Raw genomic sequence first — 17,995 nt, 5'->3', positions numbered from 1 at the left:
TCCTTTCACAAACAATTCCCACATGCTGACTGGGGAATTCTGGGAGTTGAAGTTCCCACATCTTAAAAGTTGCCAAGTTTGAAAAAACACTGATTTAGACTAAGAATACCCTCAATTTAATCTGGCGTTCTTATAGGTTTCGAATCTTAGGCCTGGATAGCTGTTGCAGCATGTATTCAAAGGGAAGAAATGTTTTGCAAAAAACTAACTTTGCCTTCTCGCAATAGTGCCTTGGTGGTTTCTTTTATCACCATTTATCTCCAGACAGCGTCTCGTCCCTTAATTCCAGAAAGTATGGGGGGGGAGGGAGGAGAGAAGGCTGATAACCTGCAATGCTTTACTGCCAATGTAAAGGTAAAAATGAAATCACTCATCTAATGGCTTGGTTTTATAGTGTGAAGGCTGTAAGAAGGCCATAGTGTTATAAGAGGTTTCAGCCATTCTCCCCTTCTGTGAGCTAAATCAATCTTACTAGAGAAAAAATAATAATCAAACTATAACATATTTTTAATTTTAAAATGCAAAGGCTTTTTGATGCTGCAGAAGTTAGATACAATTGTTTTAATTTTTTAAAAAAATCCATTAAAATCTAATGCTCCCAGTAGATCAGAAGATGGTGCTATGTTAAGTAGAATTTCTCCAAGCTAATTATTAAGGTGACCAACTGTCCTCCTTTAGGGAGGACAGTCCTCCTTTTGTAAGTTCTGTCCTCCCTCAAAAAGTGTCCTCCAGGATGAAGGGATAGAATTAGAATGGTGGGCATACCTGCAACTGCAGGCGAGATATCGGAAAGACAAAAAAGAGTTAGGCATTAAATTAGAACCAATAGAATTGGATAAAATAATTTTGGGGTCGGAGGATAAAATTATTAAAAAATTATACTACTATTTGTTAGATCAGGCAATGTACGAAGAACAAGTAAAAGTGACTATGTTGAATTGGAGCAAGGACTTTGGTCTTAATTTTGATCTGCACATTTGGCAAGAACTATGGGCAAGAAACAAGAAGCTTACTTTGGCCACCTCTTACAAAGAGAACCTTTACACAATGTTTTATAGATGGCATCTCCCACCCACAAGATTGGCTAAAATGTGTACCAATGTCTCCCCTAAATGTTGGAAATGTAATTTGACAAGTGGAACTTACTATCATATGTAGTGGGAATGCACGCGAGCTTGTGATTTTTGGAACAGGATTAAAGTATGGTTGGAAGAAATATTAGAGCAAGTGGTAGAACCAAAACCAGAACTCTATTAGGTTTAACTACGCAAAAGCATGACAAAGGCATACTTTATTTAATGCTACACATTTTAACGGCTTCCAGACTGGTTTTTGCTCAAAATTGGAGGAATAAGGGAACCCCAACGGAAGAAGAGTTCCTGCATAAAATTCTATCATGTGCTGAGATGGACAGGCTTACAATGATTATGAAAGACAAGACAGAACATGAATACTTCGAAATCTGGGGCAAATTTTACCGTTGGTATGAATTAAGAACTGCTCGGACTTTAAGTTAATGGTAGAATTAAAAGATATACATAACTGTACATATAATTGTATATATAATTGTATTGTATAGAAGATGAGGCTTATATAGAGGTTAAGAACGATGTATTAAACTTTTGTACATGATAGGAACTGATAGGAAAATGTATTCCTGAATGTCATGTTTGTCCACTGTTGTTTTAATTGTATTATGAATAAAAATTTAAAAAAAGTGTCCTCCTTTATGTCCTCCTTTTCGATATTTGAAGACTAATCTGCAGGGCTTTTTTTCCCCCCTCATATAATGCTCAGAACGGCATTCCGGCACCTTTTTTTGATGGTTTTTTTTTTCAACTTTTGCATGAGCTGTGCTACTCCCACTATTGGCTTTCGAAAGCTAATAGGAATTGCTACTGAGTGCGCCAAAACACCTGGCTGGCAAACTTTGTACATGCAAGTTGTCTGTATTATTGTTGCAATGAATAAAATGTTTCTTTTATTTAGGATATTTTTTTCTTCAATTTGTGTCCTCCTTTTCATTGTAAAAAAGTTGGTCACCTTATAATTATGGTTATTATAAGATGTTAAAGAGAATACAAGGACATGCCTCATATACAATTCCAGACTGTTACAAAATGCACTTATATAAGGATAGAACAAATATTAGATGTATCAAAAGAAGTAGAACAGTTTCTGTGGGTAATTCCAGCTGCTTATCAGAGCTTTTGAAGAGAGAATATTTGTAGTTTCTTTCCAGCTGACACAACAGCATACTCTTGTTTTCTTAGGGCTTTGCCTTCAGTTTTAAAATAACAAACCACTTTATCTACAAAAAAGAGGGGTAGTAGAGGATCTCCTGAATTAAATCTCATGCCCGAGAGGTGTATATACAGATTCAGGTGCTATTTGGCATTTAGAAATACTGAGAGGCTACAATCTTTCAAATGCAGACAGGTTCCAGGTATTCCTAGCATAGGCATTGCAAGTCATGCTCAGCTTTTCAACCATTGTAGGTGGACCATGGCATACTCTTATGGTTTCCACACTAATCTGCATCATAGGACTCATAACTCTGAATTCTACTGTACAGAGAGGTTTGCAATAATTCCTTCCCCAACTATCAGGAATTTGTTTAAAATCACTGTCTACTCCACTGACTTTTTCTATGAGCAATGTCATGTATGCTAATATTTTTCTATGTTTCAGTATTGGAGTAATGGTAAAATTAAGCACGCATAAGAGAGATTACCAATTACAAGGAGAATCTGATTGCAGTTACTCCAGCTAAAGGTGGTGCAACTGAATGTAAAGAGATTATTATTCTGTTACATGGAGATTTCACACAATTCATAACTTTATGGAATATATGAAACAAGCACCAAACTTCGTTTACTCACATCCCCTTTTTAGATTGGTAGGAACAAGATAAAGCTGATAGTATTTAGTAGCAAAGACATGCAAAAATCTGGAAAATCCAGATAAGAGAGGTAAATATGTTTCCATAGAACTTTATCAAGAAAACTTTTATTTTTAGTAGTCTTGGAGGTGTAGTCCCAATAAACCTAGAGAACACTAGATTGGTATCTATGTTTTTATAAAGTATTTTTCAGCTGTTTAAAGAAAACTGATCACAAAAGCTGATAGTTTTGTCTTAAAAATGCTACTGTTTACAGGATTGGAGACAGTTTATGTAAAAAAAAGTATGTTTATTAAGTAGTTAAACGCAAAATGCTATTGGGGATTATGTTTTCATTTTTCCATTAACAAATTAACAATACACATACTTGCTTTTCTACTGCATTACATCAGTAAAAAGATGGTCAGCTCAAATGAACAAAATGGCTGCCTACTTGTGGAATTAGAAAAGAAACTGGAATGTTTGTGCAAGTTACTAGGCTCTCTTTATCATGATGGGAGCATTACTAAGATTGTTGTAGTTCAGGGTTGGTACAAACTTAGGAAAAACAAAGACAGTGGTTCATTAGAGAGGAGGCAAAGCTTTTTATAGGTGGTGACTGATTTCTGTTCTTTCCCTTTCCCAATAATGAGAATTGTGTATTGTTAGACATCAAGAATCAGAAGAGTGAGTATATCTGTTAGAGCAGTTTAGTGCTGAGTAAACTTGGTAGTGATAAGTTCACAGATGTTCATCCACAACTAGGTTACAGAAGGGCTGGATTTTCAACAAATTGACGAGTACGTGTCAAGTAAACTTTGAACTTTTGCTATACCTTTTCAGCTACACTTTAATCATTACGCCATTGCTCATTCCATAGCTTTTATTATCTTTCATACATTTGTTCTTTATACTATATAATTTTGTATTTTTATTTCTATATTTTGTTTCTCTGCTATCTTATTTCTAGCTTAATATCTCTGCAGTGATAACATATCTTAATTTATGAGACTAGCAGTTTACTTTTACCTAGTTGGATTCAAACTAATCTATGGTCTATTAACTCTTTATTCTCTTAATTTTATAATCTCTTCTAAAGCTGTATTTTTTATTTTTCTATCTCCTATTTATATCCATGACCCTTGTATCCCAGTTGCTTCAATTCACTTCTGCTTTTATTTCATACTTCTCATTTCCTTTATATTGGCATTTTATCTCCTTCCTCCTCTTAAATCCCTACTGATATCTCTCTCCCACACTCCTTCCTCCAACATCCAGCCTCCTGAATTCTGCCTCCAACATATAATTCTCTAAACTATTCTGGCTCCCTAGTATATTGTAGATTCTAAATCTGCCTTTATCTTGATGTGCTCTGGGCACACAAGCATCCATCCTTGACCTTTCTCTGCCAGTGCCTTTGGGCCATCTTTCAGATGACTCACTCATATATATCCTCCACAACTCATATATATGTATCTCCCACAACCAACATTTAGAATTTCTTATAATGTTCTTCCCACTCTTCTAAAACAGCTTCTTCACAGAATGTTATATTGTATTTTTGGTCAGGGTGACACTTACTAATAACACCTATATTTCTTAGTCAATATACATCTTTCTCTTTCTTTCTTTCTTTCTTTCTTTCTTTCTTTCTTTCTTTCTTTCTTTCTTTCTTTCTCTCTCTTTTTCTTTCTTCCTTTCCTTCCTTCCTTTCTTCAGTTTCTAAAAGATGAAAACATAGCTACAACTTTAGAAAACACTGACTTACAGGCTGCGATTTTATTTATTCCAGTATAAACAGTTTACAGAAAGTATAAATACATTGCTGACAATTCCATGATTGGACCAATCACTGCCCATATAACATTACAAGATGATGGCAAAGGAATACAAGGCAAGAAACATTCCCTGGGACATTGTAAGGCTTCCCCCCCCTAGTCCCATGCAGAAATTGAATGTTCTGTGAGAATGTAAGCAAACTAAAGATATCAGATACTTCAAGAAGAACCTGAAGGATACAGCTGTACAATGAAAACAGAGACATACTGAAATAATTACATTGCTGAGAGGCAGTCTCTTAACTCTGACATATTAGTTAACCAATCTGACTCCTTCCAGACAATTGGACTTTGAATCGCAAAATTTGTTACCTAAAAATTCTGGAAATCATTTGAAAAGCATCAAGTTGAGAAAAGTTCTTTGGAAATGGAAAAAGACGCATTATGAATGGCTTAGTTGTTTTAAACCATAAACAGCTGTTAGGTACCAATATAAATTACGAAAAATATCAGTCAGAATGTTAAGTCGAAGTAACTTCAAGCAATGTCTGGAAAAGAGTAGCTGTCACTATACCTACAAGAAAGTAATACTGTGCCAGTTCAAGAAGCATTATGTAGGTAGGATCAGTATGCTTCCCATGAGGAATGAATAGAATAGAATAGAAAAGAAATAGATTAGAATAGAATAGTTGGAAGGGACCTTGTAGGTCATCTAGTCCAACCTTCCGCCCAAGTAGGAGACCCTACACCATTTCTGACAGATGGCAATCCAATCTCTTCTTAAAAGCTTCCAATGATGAAGCTCCCACAACCTCTGAAGTGAAGTATGAGTGTCAGAGTTGGCCCTGAAGGAAGCTAGCAAAAGAAGCAGAAAATTAAAATTAAAATCAAAATCAAATTGAGATTGTGGAAGATCAAGCTAACAAGTTGTTGAAGGAGCAAAGGTGGCTTATTCTAGCTGGCTTTGAAAGAGGAGATGATACAGAATTCCTGGAAGAGGTTCACAACTCAGATGTGTGAAAGGAGATGACAAAGATCTAGGTGTGCATTTTCCATCAATCCTGCAGGAGATTTTGTATCTATATGATGGGTTTCATCTCTAGATCCTGTAACAGAACTGCTCCAGTGCTCTGTCTTTTCACACCTAATGGATGAATTTTCTTAAGTCATCAATTCATCAGCAGTTCACACAAACCCTGGTTTAACTGATGAACGCCGGCAGTTGGGGCAACCTCGTGTTCCGTTAGTCTGCAGGCACCTGCAGTGGGAAAAGACAGTAGGGGATATCTTAGGCAGGAGTCTGAGTAATACTCAATTTTATATTCCAAATTCTGATGGAGAAGGTCATGATTTTTTCTGCTATGATTTCCTGCATTTTTCATTGAAGTGATTGTTTTAAATACTGTAACATATTCCTTAATATCAGTATTTTAAGGCTATCTTACCTTTTTGTTCCTATAAAGAAATGCAACATAAACAAATATAATTAAGACATGCTTAAAATAAACAATGATAATTGAAACAATAATTTAATTGGAATTTCACTCATTTAAAATTATTTGAAGAATAAAGACCTTCATTGAGGTCTTTTGCAATGATTACTTCAAGAAGGGAACCAATAATACGAATATCATTTTAACTGCTGCTTTTTTGTGCTTTGAGGATAATATATAAGTATTGCTATAACATTTGGTCTCTGAAAGATATTTAGGTACTTATATTTTTAAAAATTAATAGTTATATCAGCAATAATGAATCCTTCCTTTCTCTCTTCCACCATCCACTATACCCGTGGTGGCGAACCTATGGCACACATGCCACAGGTGGCACGCAAAGCCCTTTCTGTGGGCACTCGCGCCATTGTCCCAGTCCTAGGCCTTCAGCTGGGTTTTATAAAACCTTTTCACTTTAGGCCTCCGCCGTCATGTGCCCCCCCCCAAAAAGATTCAATCAATCAGTCAGTCAATTTCAATTTCTCGGGAAAAAAAAAGATCTCGCAAAGTTGGAATTGATTGATTGAACATTTTAGTCCCACCCAGTCTGCCGTTACCATCGCAGCCACGCCCACCCAATGGGCCACACCCAGCCAATAGGCCACGCCCACCCGGCACCCGACGACACATAAGTGGGTTTTGGGCTGCAATTTTGGCACTCGGTCTCTAAAAGGTTCGCCATCATTGCACTATACTATATATTCACAAGCTACTTGGGGATAACCCAGCTCTCTGTGCTTAGCAACATGACTTGTTGCAATGCAGAATAAAATTTGATGAATGTTAGTCTCTGATTGCAATAGGACTAGAATTATAAACAGTTTGTTCTGATTTTAAAGAGACCTAGTACAAAGCACATTAGATCCAATTTATTTTCTTCTTGCATTACATTTTCTCACCACATAAAACGATCTGATTAACACTGGAACCGTATACCAGCCAAACTAGAATGGAAACATAATCTGGCTTGAAGGGGTTCAATTGCTCTCCAGGACATCTCTACAGGCTATATATCAATGAGTGGGTCTTAAAGGAAAATAGCCTCCTCCCCTTTGTCAATGCCCCCATCCCTGATTAATTTATTTATTTTACCATATTTCTACAACATCCATTTTGTGAGACTCACAATATAGTGAGCCTGATCAAAAAAATCCTTCAAGGCAGTCATTTTTCTCTGCAGAGAAAGAGAAGGAAAAGAAAAAAGAACCACTACTTTTTATTTCTACCTGTAATGGTTTCCTCTGACCCCAGGGGAAAGAGTGGCTTGCAGTTTGCAAAGTATTACAAGCAGAAAACATCTGCACATTTCTTCTGTAGGGAGTGTTGAAATATGGCACTGGTGACTAGTTTGGTTGCCATGGTGTAGAAAAACATTTCCGGCTTTGTGGACCCCGGGGGGGGGGGGCGGGGGGAGGGATGGTTTGTGCAAGCGGCTGGCAAGCACGTGTGTGCAGCTCCATTTGCGCGAGTAGCATGCATACCGTCTGCCACTCACACAAATGGAGCACGTGCGCTTGCCTGCTGCTCATACAAATGAGCATGCATGTGCGCTCACTGGCTGTTTCCGCGGCCAGTTGCAAACCCCTCACAGCACACTAGTGGTCCACAGGTTGGGAACCTGTGGTCTAGATTACTAACATGAAATTATACAGATAGGCAGAGAGTGGTTGTTGATAACTTTCTCTTCTTATAAGGCAGGACCTCTTTGGGGCCATGTACAACATGTATAAATTCACAGATTTTCTGGAGGGGAATTTAAACTAAACAGCGGGGACAGGAAGTTAATTGATACGGAACAATCCTGTCCCCGGCAATCTAAAAATTATAGGGCTATCAGTGCATGTAGCATAGATGTGTGTGTGGACACGAATACCAACCCTGCTATCAAGCAAAATGAAGCCTCTAATAGCGAGTGCTACACAAAGTGCACTAACCAAATAGGTGGTAAGACAAAAAGGGAACTCAGGCACCACACAGGTTATGTAGAAAGGACTCAAATGTTTATACACCAATGCACAGAGTATGAACAGCAAACAGGGTGAACTAGAAATTCAGGTTAATGAGGGCAGATACGATATTGTTGCCATTACGGAAACATGGTGGGATGAAACCAACACATGGAACACACAGCTAGAGGGATTTAAATTATTTAAAAGAAACAGACCAAATAAAAGAGGAGGTGGAGTTGCTCTCTATATAAGAAATAACTACATCTCTACAGAAATAGAGTACAACAATGATAAAAACTGTCTTGAATGCATTTGGGTCAATATAAAAGGGGGGGGGGGGAATGACATTGCCATAGGTGTATACTACAGACCACCCAACCAAACAGAGGAAATAGATTAACTTTTTGTTAGTCAGCTAATTAAGGTATGTAGGAAGCACATCAAAATAGTAATGGGGGACTTTAACTACCCTGACATCAACTGGGAGACAAACTCCGCACCAAGTGGAAGATCAAACAGGTTCCTGGTAAACCTAGCAGACAACTTTGTCTCCCAAAAAGTAGAGAAGGGAACTAGGGGATTAGCCATTTTGGATCTAATTCTCACTAACAGAGATGAAATGATAGACGGTGTTGAAGCCATAGGACCCCTGGGAGGAAGTGATCATGCAATATTAGAATTCAACATTATAGAAGCACAACCAATAGAACACAGTCAAACTAGAGTCTTGGACTTCAAGAGAGCTAATTTCAATAAACTTAGAGAGGGCTTGGGAAGGATTCCATGGATGAGAATCCTCAAGGGGAAAACAACTCAAGGAGCTTGGGAAATTTTGACAAATGAGATAATAAAAGCACAGTCTAGCACAATACCAACAAAGAGGAAAAACAACAGCTCTCAAAAGAAACCAGCATGGCTGCATAAAGAACTCTCTGACAAATTGAAAGATAAAAAGGACAAGTATAGAAAGTGGAAAGAGGGGAACATAGCTAGGTCAGAATATCGGCAGGTGGCCCGAGCCTGCAAAGATGAAGTAAGAAAAGCCAAGGCTCAAAATGAATTAAGGCTTTCGACCAAAGTCAAAAATAACAAAAAAAGCTTCTTTCAACATGTAAAAAACAAGAAAAAAGTGAAGGAAATGATTGGTCCATTAGTGGGTGGAAGTGGCAAGAAGGTGACAAGCAACAGGGAGAAAGCAGAACTATTTAACTCATTTTTTGCATCTGTCTTTACACAAAGGGAAAAAAAAGACCAACCTATCAAAAATAGTGCCACAAAAAACAAAACAGAAACACAAGTTAAGATAGGCAAGAAAATCGTTAGTGAGCACCTGTCCAGCCTAGATGAGTTCAAATCGCCAGGACCAGATGGATTACACCCCAAGGTTCTCAAGGAACTGGCAGATGTGATATCGGAACCACTGAACTATATTTTTCAAAGATCCTGGAACACAGGGGAACTACCAGAGGACTGGAAAAGAACTGATGTAGTTCCCATCCTCAAAAAAGGAAAAAAAATGGATCCAGGAAATTACAGACCTATCAGCCTGACCTCAATACCTGGGAAGATCCTGGAAAAGATAATCAAACAACGAATCAACGAACACCTAGAGGCAAACAAAGTCAAAAATAGATCATGCCAGACAAATCTTATTGCATTCTTTGACCAAGTGTCAAAATTAGTGGATTAGAGGAATGCTGTGGACATAATTTACTTGGACTTCAGTAAGGCATTTGATAAAGTAGATCACAACCTACTACTTGATAAGATAGAAAAATGTGGGGTAGACAGAATCACCACCAGATGGATCTGTAGCTGGCTTACCGGCCGTACTCAAGAGAGTGGTCCTCAATGGAACTGCATCTATATGGAGGGAAGTGTGTAGTGGGGTGCCCCAGAGCTCTGTTCTGGGCCCAGTGCTCTTCAACATCTTCATCAACGATTTGGACGAAGGGATAGATGGGGAACTCATTAAATTTGCAGATGACACCAAGCTGGCAGGAATAGCCAACACTCCAGAAGACAGCTTAAGATATAGAAGGATCTGGACAGACTGAACACTGGGCACTAACTAACAAAATGAAATTCAATAGTGAAAAAAGCAAGGTTCTACATTTAGGCAAGAAAAAACAAATGCACAAGTACAGCATAGGTGGTACCATGCTCAATAGTAGTAACTGTGAGAGGGACCTCGGAGTCCTAGTAGACAATCACCTAAATATGAGCCAGCAGTGTGCTGCAGCTGCCAAAAAGGCCAACACAGTGCTAGGCTGCATTAACAGAGGGATAGAATCAAGATCACGTGAAGTATTAATACCACTCTACAATGCCTTGGTAAGGCCACACTTGGAATACTGCATCCAGTTTTGGTCACCACGATGTAAAAAAGATGTTGAGACTCTAGAAAGAGTACAGAGAAGAGCAACAAAGATGATTAGGGGACTGGAGGCTAAAACATATAAGGAACGGTTGCTGGAATTGGGTATGTCTAGTTTAACGAAGAGAAGGACAAGGGGGGACATGATAGCAGTGTTCCAATATCTCAGGGGCTGCCACAAAGAAGAGGGAGTCAAGCTATTCTCCAAAGCACCTGAAGGCAGGACAAGAAGCAACGGGATGGAAACTAATCAAGGAGAGAAGCAACCTAGAACTAAGGAGAAACTTCCTGACAGTGAGAACAATTAATCAGTGAACAACCTGCCTCCAGAAGAAGTAAATGCTCCAACACTGGAAGTTTTTAAGAAGAGACTGGACAGCCATTTGTCCGAAATGGTGTAGGGTTTCCTGCCTGAGCAGGGGGTTGGACTAGATGACCTCCAAGGTCCCTTCCAACTTTATTATTATTATCGATCATCGCACAGTCAGCCAGATGTTCAGACTGGATTTGGCATTTTGTCTACCTATCGAGTCCTTACCCAGGACCTGGGATAGGCAGATGTGGATGTTTGATGGTATTACAGGTATCGTCGCAGGATGGAAGCAGTTCCTAATAAGGCCGCCTTTTGCAATTGACTAATAGCGAATTTGTCAATGCCAATGTGTTCAAGTGGTGCTCCAGTTGTTTTGGGATTGCACCCAAGGAGCCTATGACTATTGGTACTACCCTTGCTTGCTTTTGCCACAGTCTGTCTATTTCTATTTGTAGGTCTTTGTATTTTGTTATCTTCTCCAGTTCTTTCTCTTCTATTCTGCTATCTCCAGGCACTGCCACATCCACTATCCAGACTTTTTTGTCTTTCTTATCGACAATTGTTAAGTCTGGGTGTTATGTTGCAGGTGCTTGTCTGTTTGAATTCTGAAGTCCCAGAGCAGTTTAATTTTATCATTTTCTATGACTTTCTCTGTTTTATGATCCCACCAGTTTTTGCTTACAGGCAAATGATATTTTTTGCAGATCTTCCAATGCACCATTGTTGCTACTTTGTCATGCCGCTGCTTGTAATCAGTTTGTGCAATCTTCTTGCAACAGCTTACCAAGTGGTCCACTGTTTCTTCAGCTTCTTTGCATAGGCGGCACTTACTGTCTGTTGCTGTCTTCTCAATTTTGACTTTGTATGCATTTGTCCTTAAGGCTTGGTCTTGTGCAGCCAGAATTAGTCCCTCGGTCTCTTTCTTCAATTTTCCTGCTCTTAGCCATTGCCAGGTTTTATTATTATCTGCTTTCCCAGCTATTTTTTTCATGTATTGGCCATGTAGTGCTTTGTCTTCCCATGCCTCTATTCTGTTCTTCATTTGGTCTTTCTTGTAGGCCAGTTTGGTCTCTCCAGTAGTTAGTAAGCCTTCCTGATATACTAATTTCAGTGCATCTTCATCATTGTTCTTCAGATATTCTTCCAAAGCCATTTTTTCTTCTTCAACCATCTGATGTACTTGTAGCATTCCACGCCCACCTATTTGCCTTGGTAGATAAAGTCTATCAATGTCACTGCGTGGATGAAGGGCATGATTCATTGTCATTATTTTTCTGGTCTGCCTATCCATTGCTTTTAGTTCTGCTTGAGTCCAGTCCACTATTCCAGCTGTGACTGGGATTGCCCAGGTGTTGATTGCCTTTATGGTATTTCCTCCATTGAGTTTGGATTTTAAGATCTTCGTCACTCTCTTGATGTATTCACCTCTAATCTTTTTCTTGACTTCAGTGTGCTTGATGTTGTCAGCTTGAAGGATACCCAAGTATTTGTAGTACTCTTCCTCATCCAGACTCTTAATGTTATTTTCGTGGGGCATCTTGATTCCTTCAGTTTTCACTATTTTTCCTTGTTTGATAGTAAGTGTGGCACATTTGTCCAAGCCAAACTCCATTACAATATCTTGGCTATATATACGGACAGTGTTGAGCAGCGATTCTATTTCAGATGATGTTTTTCCATACAGCTTCAGATCATCCATGTAAAGGAGGTGGGATAGTCTAGCAGATGTTTTTGATGTTTGATAACCATGTCCTGAGTTATTCAGTATTGTTGACAGAGGAAACAGTGCAATAACAAATAGTAATGGTGATAATGAATCTCCTTGAAATATTCCTCTCTTGATATTAACCTCTCCCAGCCTCTCACCATTGATCTGCAACTGTGTCTTCCATTGTGCCATCGATCTTTGCACAAATTTTCTGATGTTTCTACTGACTCCTGTTATTTCTAGGCACTTTATTATCCAATCATGTGGCAGAGAGTCAAATGCCTTTTTGTAGTCAATCCATGCCACATTCAGGTTGGTCTTCCTTCTCTTGCAGTTTTCCAAGATCATTTTGTCTATTAGGAGTTGATCTTTTGTTCCTCTGCTATTGGGGCGGTTTCCTTTCTGCTCAGGTGGAAAGAGATTGTTTTCAACTAGATGCTGTTGTACTGCATCAGCTACCACACCAGTTAGTAATTTGAAAGTTGTTGGTAAGCAGGTAATTGGCCTGTAGTTACCTGGTGTTGCCCCTTTTGCTGGATTTTTCATTATTAGGTAGGTTTTCCCAGTTGTTAGCCACTTTTCAATTTCTCCTCCTTGTAGTATATTGTTGAACTGCTTGGCAATGAGTGGGTGTATAACAGTTAGATGTTTCAACCAAAACCCATGCAGTTCATCTTCACCTGGTGCTGACCAATTTTTGATTTTCCTTGCTCTTTTTTCTACCATTTTTGTTGTTATTACTAGTTCTTTCATTTCAACTTCTGTTTTATTTGCATCCACCTCTTTTAACCAAGCCGCATCCTTGTTGTATTTCTTTGGGTTATCCCATATCTGCTTCCAGAACTGCACTGTTCTTCCTTGTCAGGTACTGACTGATTCCTTGCAGTTTCTCCATTGATGGATTGGTAGAAACGTTTCTGATTGGATTGAAATTGGAGGTTCTGCCTATAGTTTGCAATTCGAGCTTCATATCTACTGATTTTCCTGGCTATAGCTGTTATTTGTTGCTTTATTATTTCCAGTGCTTCCTTGATCTTCTTGTTTCTAAGTGGTATTTCTTGATTAGGTATTCTTTGGTCTTCTTGTTCTTCAGCTTCTTTTCTTTCATCTGTTCTAGCTTGCTTGCATGTGATCTTAACTTGCTGATCTTATTTTCTAGTCTAACCTTCCATTTTTCTGGTGCACTGTTTGTTTGTTTTTCTTTTTTGTTGATTTTGCATCCCAGGTATTCTGTTATAACTGCAGCTGTGCTGTACATTAGTTGGTTTGTTTCTTGCAGTGAATTGGTGCTTATACTTGATATTGCAGTATTTGCATCTTTTAATGCTTGTGCTAGCTGTTTCTTTGGAACAAGCTTCAATGCAGGTAGCCTTATTCTGTTGTTTTTGTGCTGTTCTAGATGCTCAGTTATTCTTTGTTTCAATTCTTTTATTTCTTTAGTTAGAGGGTTTTGTTCTTCCTGAGGAAGAGGTGCCTGGTTTCCAAATGAGAACAGTTGTATATCTCTGCTGGATTCCTTCACTGCCAACTCCCCCTGGTTTGCCTCTACATTCTGAATTACTTCTGGTAAGGCTTTGATTTCTTTGCCCTGGGTAAACCTTTGCAGTTCGTCCAATTCTGTTTCTGTGAATACTTTATTTCGTGTTATAAATCGGCGTTGATCTGCTAGTCTCTGTTCTGTTATTTCTGATTCTGGATGTTGTTCTTTCCAGAACTGGTGCATTCGTTTTAGATATCCTCTTCTTGTTGGACTTGATCTGTAGTAACAGATCATTATTTTTTTGTTTTCCATCACTGTGTATCTGCGACGGGTAAACACCTTTTCTTCCAGTAGTTCTGCAGCTGCTGGCCCTGGTTGCTCAGCCAACAGTCCTGAGTCCTGTAACCCATTTTTCACCAGATATCCAGGAACTCCAATATCTAGTGAGGACCTTGTTAACCCGGGCGACGTCCGAGCCGGTATGGCATTCTGAAATTTACGTCTCACCATATTTTTTATGGGAGAGACACTCTTTGTCTGACTCCTCTGATGAGACCTGTCCAGTATGGTTGAACCTCTAGCATAGCTCTCATCTTCCTCAGAGTACACAAGCCCCACAACCACGTCAAGGTAGTGCCTCACTGGGGGTTGTTATTATTATTATTATTATTATTATTATTATGAGCTGAAGATTCCTTATCCCTGAACTAGATCTTTTACATGGTTCTAATCTTCTTTCCTTCATTTTTCTCAATAGGCAATGATTAACATGTTAAGCAGTGAACATTGTTCTTAGAGCATCTAACTTTTATTTTAAAGATAGCAGTTACTTGTTTCATTTTGCTATTTTCCAGAAGTATTGCAGATCCTGTTTTCTTTATTGAAGAAGTCTAAACAACTTTGCAACAATAAATGCTCATTCACTCTTTGTCATGGCCAGTGCAACATGTTCACAGAAGTATTTTTGTTTTGGAATATTTGCCATGCTACTTAGTGCACTCTAAAGTTAACCTCACTGTAAGACATTGGCTGCCAAAAACACTTATCCATGAGTTCATTTGCTATTTTCCTTGTAATGTAGGCCATGACAGCTCTTCGTTTACAAAAGCCTGTCCAAGTTTCTCTCTTCAGAATGAGTGCTCTGTTTGAACAGAAAACAGGATAAATACATCAACACTTTTCTAGATCTCATGCATACTTATTAAACATTATGCTTCACCTATTTGATCTGCCAACGTGCATCATTTCTCATGATGCAGCAGAGTTAAATCTCAACAGATTATTTCTTGCCATTAATTTTAGGCATTTCGTTTGAAGCAATTCTTTCAATCCAGAGGTTGATTCCGAATCTATTTATATTTTGCGTTTATGATTCTACATATTTATTTCAGTTGGGGGGAGGGGTAACACAAGTTATCAATTCTTAACAATATTTATTGTGCACAGTACAAATTAAAACCTATTGTAATTTAAAAAGTCCATCCAATGAAATTAGTCTATAACTTTAAAGTCAAACCATTAAATAAAGATTATCAATGAAAACTGCCCACCATACATATTTCAAACAGTACCCTTCAATAGTGTTGGGTATATATAAATCTATAATTAAATTAAAACAAGTATTAACTTACAATAAGAATCTCAAAAGCTAAGGAGATAGGGTGAGATGACCAGGCTCTATGCTACTGTAACTAACTACTCAAATAAAAAAAGTTTTTAAAACCTCTAAAAGCCATTAAACGTTCATGAAGAGGAGGAGGGAGCTGATCTGAAAGTGCACAAGGCTAGGCCCCTGAAAATTGGAATCTGGACACCATAACTCTGGAGGGAGACCTTGTTCAGAAAAACATCTGGAGCAAGCAGGACTGTCAAGAGAAGTAATGAAAGACTAATACTGGCAGGCTTGTCACCCAAGAATTCCAAACAGAAAGACCAGTGGTTAAATTGGGCTCTGGCTCAAATGGGGAACCAGCAAAGACCCCTGAGTTATAATGAGATATGAGAATAGTCTGGAAGGTGCAGAACAACCTGAATGGCGCTGTTCTGGATTAAGATGAAGGGACAGAAAGAGGACTTGTGGACATCTAACATGTGACTATAACAGCAATGTAGGTGAGAAGCTACCAAAGCATGAACAAATAAAGCTATAGTTCTCCCTCCCCCACCTCTTACAAATAATAACCAGATGAAAACTAGGAACCCTCACTGTAAATTCAATTAAAGGGCACAAAGTCAGCTGATCACAACTCAAGACCTTCCCTTGTTCTAGTAGTGCTATAATAGGTGCCCTAGGTGCAGCTATGTACTGAACTTCAGTATTCTTCCTTGTCTGCCTAATTACCATTTTCATTAACAGCAATAATAAAATATCAATTCACTCATTAATAATGGGATTGAATTATTCAAGGCTTGAAAACATTTATTTCCATTCAAATTAATTGTTCTTTCCACTGGTGTTTTAAAATCTGTTTCTTAATGAGAACCTAGCTCTAATTGACTTCTGTTACATCACTGTTACCAGACAAGACATTAATTGCCTTGCTTTGTTCATGAAGCTTATGGGGTGGAGGTGGGCAAATGAAATATTTGTGTTCTATTTGGGGCATTTCTATATTTTTTTGCCTTATTTGCATCATGTATGTAGCAAGTTGAATAGTGGGTAGCAGGCTAACTTCATTTTCTACAAAGCGTGTGCCAGTGAAAATGAGTATGTGTGTTTTGGTTGCAAGGAGGAATGAGGTTATTCTATCAGTTGAGTGCATGCAAGTATAGAAAGGATGTTGCAATAATAATAGTATTACATTGAGATGTCGCCTTTTCTTAAGAATTGATGGTAGTGTACATGGCAAATCTCCCCTATTTTATCATAACAGCAGCCCTGCATGGTATGTTATGCTGTTAATACCACTTTATAATGCCTTGGTAAGACCACATTTGAAATATTGCATCCAGTTTTGGTCACCACAATATAAAAAAGATATTGAGACTCTAGAAAGAATGCAAAGAAGAGCAACAAAGATGATTAGGGGACTAAAGGCTAAAACATATGAAGAACAGCAGCAGGAATTGGGTATACCTAGTTTAATGAAAAGAAGAACTAAGGGTGCCACAATAGTAATATCTAAGGGGCTGCCACAAAAAAGAGGGGATCAACCTATTCTCCAAAGCACCTGAAGGCAGGACAAGAACCAATGGATGGAAACTAATCAAGGAGAGAAGCAACCTGGAATTAAAGACATTAGAACAATTAATCAGTGGAACAACTTGCCTCCAGAAGTTGTGGGTGCTCCAACATGGGAGGTTTTTAAGAAGAGACTGGACAACCATTTGTTTGCAATAGCAATAAGACTTATATACTACTTCACAGTACTTTACAGCCCTCTCTATGTGGTTTACAGAGACAGTGAATTACCCCCAACAATCTGAGTCCTCATTTTACTGACCTTGGAAGGATGGAAGGTTGAGTCAACTTTGAGCTGGTGACAATCAAACTGTTGGCAATCAGCAGAATTAACCTGCAATATTGCATTCTAACCACTATGCCACCACAGCTCTTTCCCAATGGTATAGGCTTTCCTGTTTGAGCAAGGAGTTAGACTAGAAGACCTCCAAAGAGTGTGCGTGTATGTGCATTTCATGGATCCAGTGAGTTTTTGAGATTAAACTAATCTCATGTGTGCAATACTTTCTAATAATGATATTTTAACATGCCTTATAGTTTTATATCTTTATTGTAGGATGCCACTTCTTGTGAGGCAGTTATATAAATTTGATAAATATTTTAGCATGGTACATACATGTTTTGTATATGTAATAGTATTAGTTTTGACTGAATATTACATCAAATGCATATTTTAAATGAAAACCACATTTGTTAACATCTTTGCAATTCTAACTTGGTTTTTTTTCCCCCTAGCTCTCAGCTTTCTAATGCAGAGATGACTGAATGAGAAAGCACCAGGAAAAAAGGGAATAATCGCAATACACATTCAATCACATTGCGTAGCACAGGACTG

At 38.3% G+C, this 17,995-nt stretch overlaps 1 protein-coding gene across 2 annotated transcripts in view; it reads right to left on the bottom strand.

Moving 5' to 3' along the window:
* Positions 1-4,641: 4,641 nt before the first annotated feature.
* The window catches only part of RAPSN (receptor associated protein of the synapse), a 32,482-nt gene continuing 19,128 nt past the window's right edge, over positions 4,642-17,995 (bottom strand). For both annotated transcript variants that reach the window (XM_039357418.1, XM_039357426.1), the window contains exon 8: positions 4,642-5,917. In XM_039357418.1, the coding sequence (XP_039213352.1) occupies positions 5,845-5,917 (73 nt within the window). In that variant the 3' untranslated portion in view covers positions 4,642-5,844. The remainder of the gene's footprint in view (positions 5,918-17,995) is intronic.

Source organism: Crotalus tigris, unplaced genomic scaffold (genome assembly GCF_016545835.1).
Source record: "Crotalus tigris isolate CLP2741 ecotype Arizona unplaced genomic scaffold, ASM1654583v1 scf7180000017576.4783729, whole genome shotgun sequence".
NCBI classification, from domain to species: Eukaryota; Metazoa; Chordata; class Lepidosauria; order Squamata; family Viperidae; genus Crotalus; species Crotalus tigris.
The sequence above is the reverse complement of the archived record's forward strand: the minus strand, read 5'-3'. Positions and strand labels throughout refer to the sequence as shown.